The sequence below is a fragment of the Rhopilema esculentum genome, chromosome 9 (genome assembly GCF_057945365.1).
Source record: "Rhopilema esculentum isolate cy_ngs chromosome 9, ASM5794536v1, whole genome shotgun sequence".
NCBI lineage: Eukaryota > Metazoa > Cnidaria > Scyphozoa > Rhizostomeae > Rhizostomatidae > Rhopilema > Rhopilema esculentum.
The window spans coordinates 544,367-560,126 of record NC_142823.1 but is presented as its reverse complement, the minus strand read 5'-3'; the positions used below and the strand labels follow the sequence as shown (position 1 = coordinate 560,126).

The window sequence follows — 15,760 nt, the reverse complement described above, 5'->3', positions numbered from 1 at the left end:
TGCGAGGTTTGATTGAATGCGTCAGAGCTTCTATTACTGTGATTGTGCATGTTTGAAGATTCTGCGAAATGTACAAAAAACGAATATTGTTCAGTTTGAATGTTGTTTTTGAATGGCTGAAAGCCTTTTTTCTTTAAACTGAAATACACTCATGTTGCCTGAAAAGTTTCAAATGCCTTATCTGGTACTAGTAAAAGAGATTGCAAAAAAAGAAACCATGCAACTGAAGAACATACAACAAACCTGTTTGCGCTGCTGAAAACCAACTAATGAATTTTATATGCCTGAATCAAAATGGACTCCAAATGATGTTGATAAGTAAATATCAATTTCTTTCTTGTTTGTAGCACTGGGATTGGCCAGAAGCGTAAGGTAGACATGGCAGGCAGTGTTAACAAGGACAGTGTTTTTATGACCTTTTAATGCCAACAAGCTAAAGACTTTTGATTTCTCCAATATTTTGATTACGGCTTATTTAGTGGAAAAAACTGTGTTGAAGTTTCCCAGAACTATCAAATACGAAATAATGAAAGATGACCGTTGCTGGGCGAGATGGGGGTTTAAGGATTTTTTGGAAAAGTTATGAAATTTTCTCAAAACCTGCGAAGCAATCGAACCATGCAAAAGGAGTGAGAAATTTGAAAAGAACGCAGAAAAATTGGAACTGTGAACGGAAATATGGAAGTGACATGCCATATATATCAGCTGGTGGTGCAGGCACTCTCTCAGTCCAAAGAAACCTTTGTCACTGAGTTTGCTCAACTGGATATGATCATGCTGAGTGCAATTCCAAATAGTCACCCAGAATTAAGGCTCGTTTTCATAAATCGTATTTTGCTGTATTTTGTCGTATATCTTCGGATTTGATTATTGCGATCATTGAAAAGTATGAAAACCGCCAATCGCATTTGTCGGAATTAGATCGGAATAGACCTTTTTCCTGTTGCGGCCATCATCTTTCCGCGCAATGCATTGTGGGATTGCCAGGGGGCAAATAATCTGCACTGCAGTTTTCTTGCTCCGCAGGTAAATAAGTGCTTCGCTTCAAGACTTGTTAAAGTTTACTCAAATTTTGCTCGCTTTCCTTATTTTACTTCGACGTTATGGGTAAATCTGATCATTGTGCTGTTTGGGGCTGTGATAACGATCGCAGATATCCTGACAAGTATGTAATTAAAGAACACATTTCAGCATTTGATGGATGCAAGCACATTCGTTTTTGGTCATGCAAAGAGAAATTCTTCCGTACGTGGTCAAAGCTCGTCAACAGGGAGGTTATCGACAAAACATCTGGCAAAAAAACTCTTTTTAAAGTTGGGAAATCAACAAAGGTATGTTCCAACCACTTTCAATACGGAAAGCCAACAGATTCCTGTCCGCACCCTACATTATTTTTAAAGGGGTATGATGGGCCTAGTCAACCAAAAAGAAGGCGACTGGATCGTTCAGATCTTTTCAAGCCGACACACAGTGAAGCAACACCTGTTAACATCAGTGAAACTGTAGAAATTGATAATTTTCACGTGTCAGAAGTCATTGCTGAAGAAAATGCTGATAACCATCCTGTTCATGAATCTGTTGATATCCCTCAAAGTGGCTTGGACACTTCCAAAGAACGTCGTGCACATCGATTGTCTTGGGATTCTATTTCTGGTAACAACCCCATCATAAAATTATATACAGGTTGCCCCACTGCCAAAGTTTTTTTGTTCATTGTGGATCGTGTCAGATCAAAGCATGGCAAGATCTCTTATTTTAAAGGCAAGAATTCATTCCAGGTTAAGAACTACCAGCACAGCCCATCAAAGCCTTTGTCAAGAAAAAAGACTGGACCATCCCGCCAACTCAAACTGGAAGATGAAATTCTTTTAACCCTGATGCGCATTCGTCTGGACCCTCCAATTGAAGACCTTGCTTTTCGATTTAAAATTTCTGCTAGCCATGCATCAAAAATATGTACAACCTTTTTTGTGTTGTTGGCACGAGAGCTGGAGCTACTCATTTATTGGCCAACACCAGAAGAAACTCTAGCATTCAAGCACCCCCACTTTTCTGGGGACTTTAACAAGGTTGAAGGCATTGGTGATTGCACTGAACAAGTTATTCAAAAGCCTGCAAATTCCAAGGCTCAGTACCAAACATACAGCACATATAAGAGCAGAAATACCCAAAAGAAATTAATATTCTGTACAAAAGGAGGATCAATTAGTTTTGTGTCAAGGTCCTATTCTGGCTCTGCTTCAGATCGTTTTATCACAGAAGACTCCAATGTTGTGCAGAAATTTCATCCTGGGTTTATTGCTATGTTTGACAAGGGTTTCACAGTTCAGGATATATTTCTTCCCAGGCAAGTTAAAGTGCCACCCTTCGTTCGAAGCAAAAGACAGTTTACACCCTCAGAAATATCTGAATGTAAACGAATTGCAAGAGCAAGAATTCACATTGAGCGTGTTATGGGAAGACTGAAGGAATTTAGACTACTGGATCATACTTTACCTCTAACCTTGTTAGATATAATTGATGAGGTCTGGTTAATTGCAGCTGCTATTACCAATTTGCAGCCACCACTTGTAAAAGGACAGCCTCGTGACTAGCCTCAAGTTTAAAGTAGTTCTTAATTGCTTGTTTTGAAGTTATTTCTATGCAGGGTTTTACTGTAACTGTTAAATTTATCCGAAGCTGTGACCAGGCATGAATATGAACAAACATGAATATATAACGTTAATAGAACAAAATCAGGCCTAATACAACGGCTAACATATTCGAGAGTAAAACAGCGTGGTAAGCGAGTTATCTAAGAGTCCATTGTCCAATAAGCTTCAACATAACGTAACACGTGACTACAGCAAGCATAAGATAATAATAATCATATATTCTAATAGTAACGAGTCTCCTATCTCCAATAAAACTGAAAAGAACTACAACTTAAAGCATATGTTTAGTTATATTAGTAATAATCTTGAGTCTAACTTTTGAAGTTCCTTTTGTGCTTCTTCACTATCCAGTCTATCTTCAACCTTTCGCAAAAGTCCTTTCATTACATTTCTGCATGCAACAACATTTTCTATTGTCCCTGAAAATAGCTCAGGTAGCACAATGCTTTTAAAAAAATGGACAAGTTTTGGAACCTGTTTTATTTCATACTGTGGATTTCTTGGAATTCTTACAGTCAATGACTCTTTGGGCAAAAAAACTTCAAAATCACAATATTCTGCGCCAGTGACAAACATCTGATGTTGAACTTGTGTGTAGTATTTATGTGCAGGCTTCAAAAATATTTCATCAGCATTCTTTGACAAGCATGACTCTGGCTGCATGAGATAGTCTGCAATATTTAAATCACGGCTCTTCCATGGGCATTTTATTTCTAAAACACCGAATCCACAGCATTTGCAGCTTATAACTCCATCAGGGCTGGCTCCCAGAAAAGGCAACTGTTCAGAAATGAACAAACCAGTAGTTTTACTTGAAAAGTGTTTGTGCTTTGTTCTGTTCTTTCTGGTGTACCTTTTGAAGGCAAACTTTTCATTATTCTTCCCCCAGTTTAATGATGCACTATGAACAGAAGGATTATACATGCAAATTTTTGCACATAGATTTTGGGATGATGATAAATTTAAAATTTGATGGTTGTCATCAACTTTTACCAAAACTTCATGTGCAGAAGATGCTGTTATTACACCATGACGATACTGGAACCATTTTTCTGAGGATGCTTGATCAGCAGTGATTGCATTTATTCTTTTCAATTCAGCAGCAGACCGGTGTAATTTCAATGCTGCATGAAAACTATCAGCTTGACACTTAGAAGCAATCTCAGGCAATGTAGAAGGGGGCAGAACAGTTTGGGAAGAGGTTGTTGAGGAACTCTTCATTGTTGTTTTAACAAATTGGAGAACACTTGCTTTTCCATCAGTAGCCTCTGCAACAGCTTCCCAGTCAGCTTTGGTAAAGGCAACATTTAAATCTTGGATGGAACGGGGCTCATATTCACTTCTTGATGGGGTTTGAATGCAGTCATCATTTTCTGGATGATGATGCAAAATTTTAACAGAAGGCATTTGACTAGGCTCGTGGATTTTCTCATTCTTCTTGTATGTTCTTACACTCCATTGCTGTTTCTTGCCAGTACAAGACCTGTTGTTGCCAAGTCTAACTTCTGCAAGGATGTAATATAGCAAAGCAAACACATGCTTGCATGAGTTACTGTAACCAGCCACGCATCCACATTCACTAGCCAAAATGGAAGAGGCATCTGTCTGTAGACTAACCCAAACAGTATAAGGAGCATCAGATATACGTGTCTGAGGCACAACCAACGCTTTTATAAAGCAATATTTAATACAATCTGTAATTCTATTAAAAAACACTGACTTTACATGTCCAGATGTCTGAAGGTTCTGTCCTTCCTTGGAGGCTTTCAAGGATTCCATTGCTTCTGCATATTTTTTGATAACATCAAATGTAAGGTCAGGATAGTATTCACTTCCTTCGAGCCAGTGGGAGCCAATTGTCTCAGGAAAGGGTAACTGCACGCCATCAACGAATAAAATTTTGCTCCGGTTGAGGTCAATTTCAGATTCTCGAACAGCTTGAGAAGGCAATGTTGGAAGTTCGAGCTTTTCAGCAAAAATAACTTTTTCAATAAGCTGTGGTTTTCTGCAGTTCTTAGTATTCAAGGGCACACCTCTGTCTGACAGATACTTCTTAAGATCTTCTACCTTCCAAACTCGCAATTCTTCTTCAGTAAAAACCATTTTTAGAGAGGTATAATCGAAGAAACCGGTCACAGGACGGCAGTAAACACGCTATTTTCGTAGTAGTAAAAAAACTAAGGTTTGTTTGCCCCCTAGACATCCCAGATTGCATTGCGAAAAAAGATGGCGGCAACAACAGGAAAGAGGTCTATTACCAAACCATCCCGGTTCTCACAAATCGCAATTCATCGGAATTAGGACACGTGCTGAACATTTATGGCGCCGCGCATGTGAAATTATTTTTTGCCGGTAAGATTCAAGCAGAATCAAACAAAATGGTAGGTGCGTTGAATCATAGATTATTATTGCAAAGGAACCTGCTAGTGTTCATAGCTCTCTTAAGGAAGAAGATAAAACTGCTCAATCAACGGAAAACAAATAAAAAGAAGAGATTCTGGGTGAGAAATATTTTCCAGCAGCGTAAAACGTTTGGGCACTTTCATGCACTCATTTAAGAGCTGAGGATTCATGACAGGGAGTACTTCTTCAGGTAAATCAATGCAATCAAATTCACCAACAAGCTTTTGCCTTGTGGTTATCTTTGTAATATTTGAAACAATATAGTCTTAAATATCGTTTTTCACATTTGTTTTATTTAAAAATGATTCATATTTTTTTCATCAAACATTAAGATTCTTGAGGATGAGTCCTGAACGATTTGAGCATTTGTTACAACTTGTTGGACCCTACATGCAAATCAAGCAGTGCAGGAGCAGAGAACCAATATCCAATGCCGAAAGACTTGCTCTAACAATAAGATATCTTGCAAGTGGAGATTCTCAACAATCAGTATCATTTAATTTCCGGGTGAGCAGATCAAGTGTATGCAGTATTATAAGAGAAACTTGTCAGAGCATTTGGGATGCTGTTAGTGGTCCATATCTAAAACCACCAACCTCACAACAAGATTGGGAAAGAATTGCAGATGGGTTTTTCAATAAATGGAACTTCACAAATTGTTTAGGGGCTTTGGATGGCAAGCATATTGCCATAGAATGTCCTGGCTACAGTGGCTCTGAATATTATAACTATAAAGGGTTTTTCAGCATTGTTTTGATGGCAATGAGTGATGCTAAAAACTGTTTCACCTTTGTTAATGTTGGAAACTATGGGAAGGAAAATGATGCTCAAATTTTCAATAATTCTGATATTGGCAAGGCATTTAATGCTAATGAAATGAATATCCCAAGTCCAACAATTGTGGATGGACATGAACTTCAGTATGTGATATTGTCAGATGAAATTCTTGCACTTAAGCCATGGCTGCTGAAGCCTCTTCTTGGTAAGGGTCTTACCAACTCCCAAGCTGTTTTTAACTACAGGCTGAGCAGAGCACGCAGAACCATAGAGAACTACTTTGGAATACTTGCTGCAAGATGGCATATTTTCCGGAGACCAATTAGAGCATCGCCAGAAGTAGTCGATCAAATAACTGCATGTGCATGCTTACATAATTATTTAAGGCTTACTAACAATCCACAGTATCTACCATCCGGATTTACAGACACTGGAGTTGCATCAGGAAACATTGTTGCAGGTGACTGGAGGACAGAGGTTCATGCTGAATCTAGTGAATGAAGCCATATTAAGTGCTCAAACTTGGGATCTTTAGATACATCAGCTGCACCAGCTCCAGATGCCCCCTTCCTTTTATCAAATACTTGCTGAACTGCGTTCTGATGGATTCGTATCTTTTCTTCACAACATCAACGGGCTCATTCATGCCTTTGACTACAGCTTTCCAGCAATTTTGCTTCTTTGTTTTATCTTTGAAGTCTCGGGATGAACGATTGTAAATGGTCGGGTATTCCTGGATTATACCCATCAGTTCAAAATCGTTCTCCTGGTTTTCTTGCGCCATCTTGAATGAAAAGCCAAACTAAAACGTGACTCGAAGCACAGAATTCGAACTCCTTCATCAATACGAGACTATCAGTCAGTTTTTTATCGTATTTCACGGAATTCTGGTTTTCATATATTTCACTGATCGTAATTTGTCGGAATTCATCCCATTTCATCAGAAGAAACAAATTTTTTTGATTCCTTGGGATGAATTGCGACGAATTAGGATGAATTGCGATCAATTAGGACACGCTGTTTTCATACATTTTGGCTGGTTTTCATAAATCGAAAATGATCCTTATTGATCGTAGACCTTAAATTCCGACGAAATGCGATGAAATACGACATATGAAAACCAGCCTTTACAGAAGCACCACTACACTTACTTGAGAAATTTATGGTTGTCTGATGTCAGCAAGTAGGAGAATTTGCCTTATACATGCTATCATGGGAGTGAAAGATTTCGCGAGAATAAGAACAGGGAAGATAATACGTGGAAAACCTGGGGAGCTGATAGCAGGCGAGACTACATTAGGGTGGACACTCATGGGAACTCTTGGTGAGCAGCAAACAGACAAAACAAACATCATGTGTAGGGAAAAGTGGCCGCTGACCTCAGTTTTAGAGATGACCTTCCATCTTGCTTCTTATTTGCTTTATTTTCTATTTAGAGGGTTGCCTATTGAGGTGTTGATTTATTTTTTTTTTGTCTGGGGTGCTTTATTGTGTTGTTATGACCTTTGGTGAGTCAGAGTTACAGTTCAGATGTACGGATCACTCTGTGAAAAAAGAACAGATGAGCAGATCTACCGGGAATCCAGATGAACGAACGAACCTAGAAGTGAAATAAAAAAGATCGTACAAGAAGAGAAGAACTCAGGTGACAAGTAACCATTCATATATCTAAAGAACATTCAATTTGAAGAACTCTTGAACGGATAGAAGATCTTAATTGATATTTTTGATGTAGTATTAGGCCAAGGTTAAACGTCGCTCTTCTCATGCGCCGAACCTATTACTTGAATAAGGCACATGAAAACGGCTCTGGAGCAACTTCAAATTTAATGTTGCTCTTTTCATGCGCCGAACCCAATGTATTAATTAAAAATACTGTAAAGTAATTTGTTTTCCGCTTAAATGAGGCAGGGCATGCGCAGGAATGATTTTTCGTCACTTGGCGCCAATTACAAGGCAGGAATGATTTTTCGTCACTTGGCGCCAATTACAAGGCAGGAATAAAATGGCATCTTGTATTCCCAAAACCGACTTCTGTTCCAAGTGTACAAAAGAGACCAAATATGTTTGCATGAATTGCAGAATTCCTATTTGTAACGTGTGCAGTTATGCAGAAGAGAATGACGACAAGCCAGGATGGTCGTCCAAGAAAAGCGTGACAGTGGATATTGCGGCAAATGAAATACCGGACAAAAGGACCACGAAAATATCATCCAGGTTTGTGGTTTATGTGTAAATAATACACACTTGCTGACAATTTTGAATAAAGCAGTGTTAAAAAAAACATTTTGGAGAAAGCCAGAGATGTATCCAAGAATAATATGTCCAATAAAATTATTTTAAAGGAAACGTGGCTTCGGGTTTTGGAGTAATAAGAATATTCAAGCTCAGGGTCATCCAATTTTTGAGAAAATCGTAAGGATATTGCTTGGTTTTAGCTGACAAATCCATTTAAGAGTGTCATTTCTATCTGAAACCATACCAGATTTGAAATAACAAGCAATAATTTAAGAATATAATAAGGCCTAACAAGGATATTTCTTAAGAATATCAAGCCTGGACGTAATTGAAGGTATTCCTATACCAATAAATGAGTTTATATCAGTGCCACCAATAATAAAATTAGACTAACAGTATATACTGGCATCAAGAATTTTTTAATGATAATTTATCTTCTTTCACTTCAGGATAAATACCACAACCCTTCAATATGAAAGTCATGATGAGAGTCTGGCAAGTGGAGATGAAGATGCTGTTGTATCTTTAAGGAATTTTCTAAATACTCCAGTGATCCGTTTGCGTTCAAGTCGAGATCACAGTAAAAAAACATCGGAAAGCAGTGAACTCAATTTAATAATTTTCACATCCAACTTTTAGAAACTGAATAACATCAAGGCAAAACAAACGACGTTCTAAAACACCTTAGAAACATGAAACAAAGTATTCTAAAGGTTCATTGACGATAATTCAACAATAAGGTGACAAGTCCTTTTGTAATTCAACACACGATGCCGCAGTTCTTTTCTTGTTAAATCAGCAGCATCGCAGCGCAACTACACACAACACCTCCCCACCTAGCCTTGAAGTTCAAGGCGAAGGCGAGAAAATCTTCTTAGGCTTAGGGGCAAGTTTTGATCTTCGTGGGTTGTGAGGACCGTACTCTGGTGTAGCTGGCCTTCTTTCGGTGGCAGATCCTGGCAGTTCCACGGAAGTAGCAGCGCTAATCAGAGGTGGAGTTGCTCTCTCTGTAGACGGCGAAGGAGGAACTCCGGGATCATCATCTTCTACTGAAGCATAACGCGGCTGCAACTTCTCAAGGTGTCGTCTCCAAGTAGGGCCTTTTGGCTGTACTCGAACATTGAAAGATCGAGAGCCTTTGCGCTTGATGATTACAGCTGGCACCCAACGACCTTCTTTGTCTCTTCTAGGACCAAAGTAGAGGGCGTAGACAGGATCTTCGACTTTATAAGATGTTACTACTTTAGAGATAATCTCTTTCTGCTGGGATTTGGTAGCCTCTCTCGCTTGTTTTCCCTGGGCTGTATGCGCTGGAGACGGTAATAGAGTATCAATCTTGGTTCTAATTTGACGTGAATTCAGCAGTTCACTCGGAGAATACCCACTGGAGTTGGGAGTTCTGCGAAACTGCATGAGGAATTCTTGCCGGGCTTTTCTGGGAGGAAGACTTGACTTCTTGAGTGCCTGCTTGAAAGTTTGCACAAGTCGTTCAGCTGCTCCAAGTTCAGTCGCTCTTTACACCAAGTCTGGAATTCGACTGACATGAATGCAGAAGCGTTATCTGTTACTAAGGTGTGTGGGTAACCGAAATGCGCAAAGTCCTGCTCCAATAGGTCAACCGTAGCTTTGGCTGAAACAGACTGTGTTGGATGGATGCATGGGTATTTAGAATATGCATCTGTAAGCAGCAACCAGTTTGTACCCATGAAGTTGATCGCATGGTCAAGGTGTAATCTGCTCCAGGGTTTCTCTGGAAGCATCCATGGGTGAATTGCAGGTTTGGCTGGTCTGTTCTGATGCTGACCGCAAGGTATGCAGTGTCTGCATATGGCCTCAATATCCTCATCGATGTTTGGCCAATAGACAGCCGTGCGAGCCAGTTGCTTCATTCGCTGCATTCCAAAGTGTCCTAGGTGAAGAAGTCCTAGAACGTTTCTTCTCATGCTTGCTGGAATCACCACTCTCCACCCATGGACTAAACAACCATTACATATGGACAGTAAAGTAGCAACCTGTCGGAATCTGTGCATTTCCGTTCCTTCATCGTTCTTCTTTGGTTGCCAGCCTTCTCGAATGAATCTCATTACCATTGAGATTATTGGATCCTTTGCTGACTCTCTTGCAAGAGAACCTTGTTCTGCTGGAGTGACTTTCTCGTCGATTGTCTGTATCTGGCAGACCATTAATGTGTCATCTACACTTTCCTCCTCATCAAATTGTGAATCTTCCTGCAGAGATAGACGACTGAGAGCGTCAGCATTAGCGTGATCCTTAGTCTTCCTGAATTCAATCTTGTTGTTGAATTGGCTTAACATTAGAGCCCAACGAGCCAGTCGGTTAGCAGCCATTAGAGGACCATCTTTTCCTGGCCCAAATAAGGCTAACAGTGGTCGATGATCTGTGACCAGTACAAACTTCCGTCCAAATAGGTACTGGTAGAACTTCTTCAATCCAAACACAATTGCCAGTGCTTCTTTTTGGATTTGGCTATAGTTCCTTTGACTTTCTGTGAGAGTTTTGAAGACGTTGGCAATTGGGCGCTCGCTTCCATCTGGAAAACGATGAAATAATACGGCTCCAATTCCACTGTTTGAAGCATCGCATGCCAGACCTAGGGTGTGCTTCTCTTCAAAATGAACCAGGACATTCTTTGAAGAAAGCAAGTCTTTCAGACGTTGGAAAGACTTTTGGTGTTCTTGTTGCCATTTCCACTTGACCGTCTTCTTTGTCAGCTTGTACAAAGGCTCTGCTATTGTAGCCAGTTCTGATGGTAGGAATTTGGCATAGAACTAGACAGATCCTAAGAAAGCTTTAAGACTTGATACGTTTGTAGGAGCTGTCATTTTAAGAACAGCATCTACCTTAGGACCTTTTGCGATTCCTTGTTGTGACAGTAGATGTCCCAAATACTCAACATATGGCTGGGCAAAGTGATATTTTTCCTGTTGACAACGGAGACCTTTGTCTTGCAGTCTTTGGAGCAAACGCCGAAGATTGCTCAGGTGGTCCTCAGCATCAATCCCGCTTACAAGGATGTCATCCAGATAGGTAGCCACACCAGGAAGGTCTACGGTGAGCTGATCCATGATCTGTTGAAAGTATCGGGGGGCAGATTTGATACCAAATGGAAGTCTTTTCTGCAAAAGCACTCCCTTAAAGTGCTAAGTGCTAGTCTTCGCTGACTTTCCGGCGCAAGCTTGATTTGGTTATATGCATCTGCCAAGTCAATTTTGGTGAATCCATATCCTCCTCCTAATCTTCTCATAAGATCCTCGGGGAGAGGAAGCGGATGACGATGATCCTCCAGTTGATGGTTGACTGTGACAGAATAATCCCCACAGACTCTGATCTTGGGTTTCTTTTGTCCTGGGAGCACAGCCTTCTTGATAGGAACCACTGGAGTCCCAAATTGACAAAATTGTGTGGCTTCCCATACTCCTTTTGTTATACCCTTCTGATATTCTTCTTCCAAATCAGCTTCCATGGCAAATGGAACTGGCCGTGCTTTCCTGAAGATAGGCTGGACATTGGGCTTAAACTTTACTTCGAGTTCATAGTCCTTGAGGCATCCTAATTCCGGTTTCCATAAATCTTTAAATTCATTGCACAATTTCTTGCATTTCTCCTGTAGTTTGATGTCGGCCTTTAGATTGCTAAAGACTGCATGGCATGATTCGACATCGTTGAGTGCTTGGTCTACAGAAATGCCCAGCTCCTTAGTAGCAGTTCGTCCCAATAGGTTAAGTTCTGGGATTTCTGACACTGTATACTTGATATCACGTGTCTCCTCAGCCACCTGTGTTGACGTTTTGGCGACGAACGTACCAATGATTGGTAAACTATGTTTACTTGCTGATTCATAGTGTAAATCAGGCTTCTGAAGATTTGGACTTCCCAAATCCTACCATGTCTGCTTTGAAATGAAGTTCCCATTCGTTGCAGTATCCAGTTCCATTGTGCATGTTTGCCCTTGGATCTTGATAGGTACTTCCAGCTTTGGCAAGGATCTTTCATTCACAGCGGTAACAAGCTGATTTGCCTGTCTTGGACTTGGTTTCCATTGCTTTGTTAGAGGGCCGTAGAGCGACCTTGTGTACAGATTTTGGCCTAGCCCCATAAACCGTTTCTTTAGCCATTTTAGCTGCATCCTGTTTCTGTGGCAATTTCAATAGCCCTAGCAAAATCCAGTTCGTCGTCCTTGACCTTAAAGAGGGCTTTTAGCACTGCCTCATTGTTTACAGAACAAATAAAACGAGATCTGAGTGCTTCATCCTGAGGATCCTTGATGGATGCAAAACCACAGGTAGCAGCATCTTGGCGAATACGTGCCACAAGCTCCTGTAGCGTTTCACCTGGCTTTCTGTGCATATCACTCCAAAACTTGAAGGGTTCGTGTACAACAAATCGTTTGGGGTCATATTGCGTCTTCATGAAATTTACAATTTCATCCATGCTAAGATCATTAATTTGCTTGGGTGGATTCTGCTGTTTTGCCAAATTTCCCAGTAACCGGTAAACATCCTTAGATTGATTAATTAGGAAAATTTGAGCCTTTCTATCGTCATCAACATTATGTGCACCAAAAAATGTCAAAAATCTATCGTAGTAGTCTGGCCACAATTCACTTGTAGAATCAAATGGTTCGAAAACAGGTACTGAAGGTAATGTAGAAGTAAAACGTGCAGTTCCTGATTCTAAAAAAAACATTGTATGGAGAAGAGCCTTCATTTGTTCTTGATGAGCTGCCGCTTGAGCTTCCATATGTTTTTGCTGATTTGCAATTTGCAATTGCATTAATTCGATTAATTTTGCAGTTTCAGACATGTTGATAATAGCTTAGCTTAAAATCGAACGTGAACGTAAAATCTAATACCGTGCTTACCGGATTATTGAAGCTGTATAAAAAAAAGTGGAATACGACCTGTTGATTTTCTTAGGTGAGTTATTCGTAAAATGATGATAGCATCCTGTCGACTGCGCCAATTAACTCCTGTTGTATCTTTGAGGAATTTTCTAAATACTCCAGTGATCCGTTTGCGTTCAAGTCGAGATCACAGTAAAAAAACATCGGAAAGCAGTGAACTCAATTTAATGATATTCACATCCAACTTTTTAAAAACTGAATAACATCAAGGCAGAACAAACAACGTTCTAAAACACCTTAGAAACATGAAACAAAGTATTCTAAAGGTTCATTGACGATAATTCAACAATAAGGTGACAAGTCCTTTTGTAATTCAACACACGATGCCGCAGTTCTTTTCTTGTTAAATCAGCAGCATCGCAGCGCAACTACACACAACACCTCCCCATCTAGCCTTGAAGTTCAAGGCGAAGGCAAGAACATCTTCTTAGGCTTAGGGGCCCTGTTTTGATCTTCGTGGGTTGTGAGGACCCTACTCTGGTGTAGCTGGCCTTCTTTCGGTGGCAGATCCTGGCAGTTCAACGGAAGTAGCAGCGCTAGTCAGAGGTGGAGTTGCTCTCTCTGTAGACGGCGAAGGAGGAACTCCGGGATCATCATCTTCTACTGAAGCATAACGCGGCTGCAACTTCTCAAGGTGTCGTCTCCAAGTAGGGCCTTTTGGCTGTACTCGAACATTGAAAGATCGAGAGCCTTTGCGCTTGATGATTACAGCTGGCACCCATCGACCTTCTTTGTCTCTTCTAGGACCAAAGTAGAGGGCGTAGACAGGATCTTCGACTTTATAAGATGTTACTACTTTAGAGATAATCTCTTTCTGCTGGGATTTGGTAGCCTCTCTCGCTTGTTTTCCCTGGGCTGTATGCGCTGGAGATGGTAATAGAGTATCAATCTTGGTTCTAATTTGACGTGAATTCAGCAGTTCACTCAGAGAATACCCACTGGAGTTGGGAGTTCTGCGAAGCTGCATGAGGAATTCTTGCCGGGCTTTTCTGGGAGGAAGACTTGACTTCTTGAGTGCCTGCTTGAAAGTTTGCACCAGTCGTTCAGCTGCTCCATTAGTGGCAGGATGGTATGGAGCTCCGGTGAGATGGACAATGCCTCGCTCTTTACACCAAGTCTGGAATTCGACTGACATGAATGCAGAAGCGTTATCTGTTACTAAGGTGTGTGGGAAACCGAAATGCGCAAAGTCCTGCTCCAATAGGTCAACCGTAGCTTTGGCTGAAACGGACTGTGTTGGATGGATGCATGGGTACTTAGAATATGCATCTGTAAGCAGCAACCAGTTTGTACCCATGAAGTTGATCGCATGGTCAAGGTGTAATCTGCTCCAGGGTTTCTCTGGAAGCATCCATGGGTGAATTGCAGGTTTGGCTGGTCTGTTCTGATGCTGACCGCAAGGTATGCAGTGTCTGCATGTGGCCTCAATATCCTCATCGATGTTTGGCCAATAGACAGCCGTGCGAGCCAGTTGCTTCATTCGCTGCATTCCAAAGTGTCCTAGGTGAAGAAGTCCCAGAACGTTTCTTCTCATGCTTGCTGGAATCACCACTCTCGACCCATGGACTAAACAACCATTACATATGGACAGTAAAGTAGCAACCTGTCGGAATCTGTGCATTTCCGTTCCTTCATTGTTCTTCTTTGGTTGCCAGCCTTCTCGAATGAATCTCATTACCATTGAGATTCTTGGATCCTTTGCTGACTCTCTTGCAAGAGAACCTTGTTCTGCTGGAGTGACTTTCTCGTCGATTGTCTGTATCTGGCAGACCATTAATGTGTCATCTACACTTTCCTCCTCATCAAATTGTGAATCTTCCTGCAGAGATAGACGACTGAGAGCGTCAGCATTAGCGTGATCCTTAGTCTTCCTGAATTCAATCTTGTTGTTGAATTGGCTTAACATTAGAGCCCAACGAGCCAGTCGGTTAGCAGCCATTAGAGGACCATCTTTTCCTGGCCCAAATAAGGCTAACAGTGGTCGATGATCTGTGACCAGTACAAACTTCCGTCCAAATAGGTACTGGTAGAACTTCTTCAATCCAAACACAATTGCCAGTGCTTCTTTTTGGATTTGGCTATAGTTCCTTTGACTTTCTGTGAGAGTTTTGAAGACGTTGGCAATTGGGCGCTCGCTTCCATCTGGAAAACGATGAAATAATACGGCTCCAATTCCACTGTTTGAAGCATCGCATGCCAGACCTAGGGTGTGCTTCTCTTCAAAATGAACCAGGACATTCTTTGAAGAAAGCAAGTCTTTCAGACGTTGGAAAGACTTTTGGTGTTCTTGTTGCCATTTCCACTTGACCGTCTTCTTTGTCAGCTTGTACAAAGGCTCTGCTATTGTAGCCAGTTCTGATGGTAGGAATTTGGCATAGAACTAGGCAGATCCTAAGAAAGCTTTAAGACTTGATACGTTTGTAGGAGCTGTCATTTTAAGAACAGCATCTACCTTAGGACCTTTTGCGATTCCTTGTTGTGACAGTAGATGTCCCAAATACTCAACATATGGCTGGGCAAAGTGACATTTTTCCTGTCGACAACGGAGACCTTTGTCTTGCAGTCTTTGGAGCAAACGCCGAAGATTGCTCAGGTGGTTCTCAGCATCAATCCCGCTTACAAGGATGTCATCCAGATAGGTAGCCACACCAGGAAAGTCTACGGTGAGCTGATCCATGATTTGTTGAAAGTATCCGGGGGCAGATTTGATACCAAATGGAAGTCTTTTCTGCAAAAGCACTCCCTTATGAGTGCTAAGTGCTAG

At 40.9% G+C, this 15,760-nt stretch overlaps 2 protein-coding genes across 2 annotated transcripts; one reads left to right on the top strand and one right to left on the bottom strand.

The window, feature by feature from the left end:
• The first annotated feature begins 1,103 nt into the window (after positions 1-1,103).
• LOC135689268 (uncharacterized) lies at positions 1,104-2,594 on the top strand. Its single transcript, XM_065206435.2, has one exon. The coding sequence runs from the start codon at positions 1,104-1,106 to the stop codon at positions 2,592-2,594; it is 1,491 nt and encodes a 496-aa protein (XP_065062507.1).
• Positions 2,595-2,942: 348 nt separating this feature from the next.
• On the bottom strand, positions 2,943-4,757 carry LOC135689228 (uncharacterized). The gene has a single exon (XM_065206377.2). It carries the CDS (start codon positions 4,755-4,757, stop codon positions 2,943-2,945), a length of 1,815 nt encoding a protein of 604 aa, XP_065062449.2.
• Positions 4,758-15,760: the final 11,003 nt, after the last annotated feature.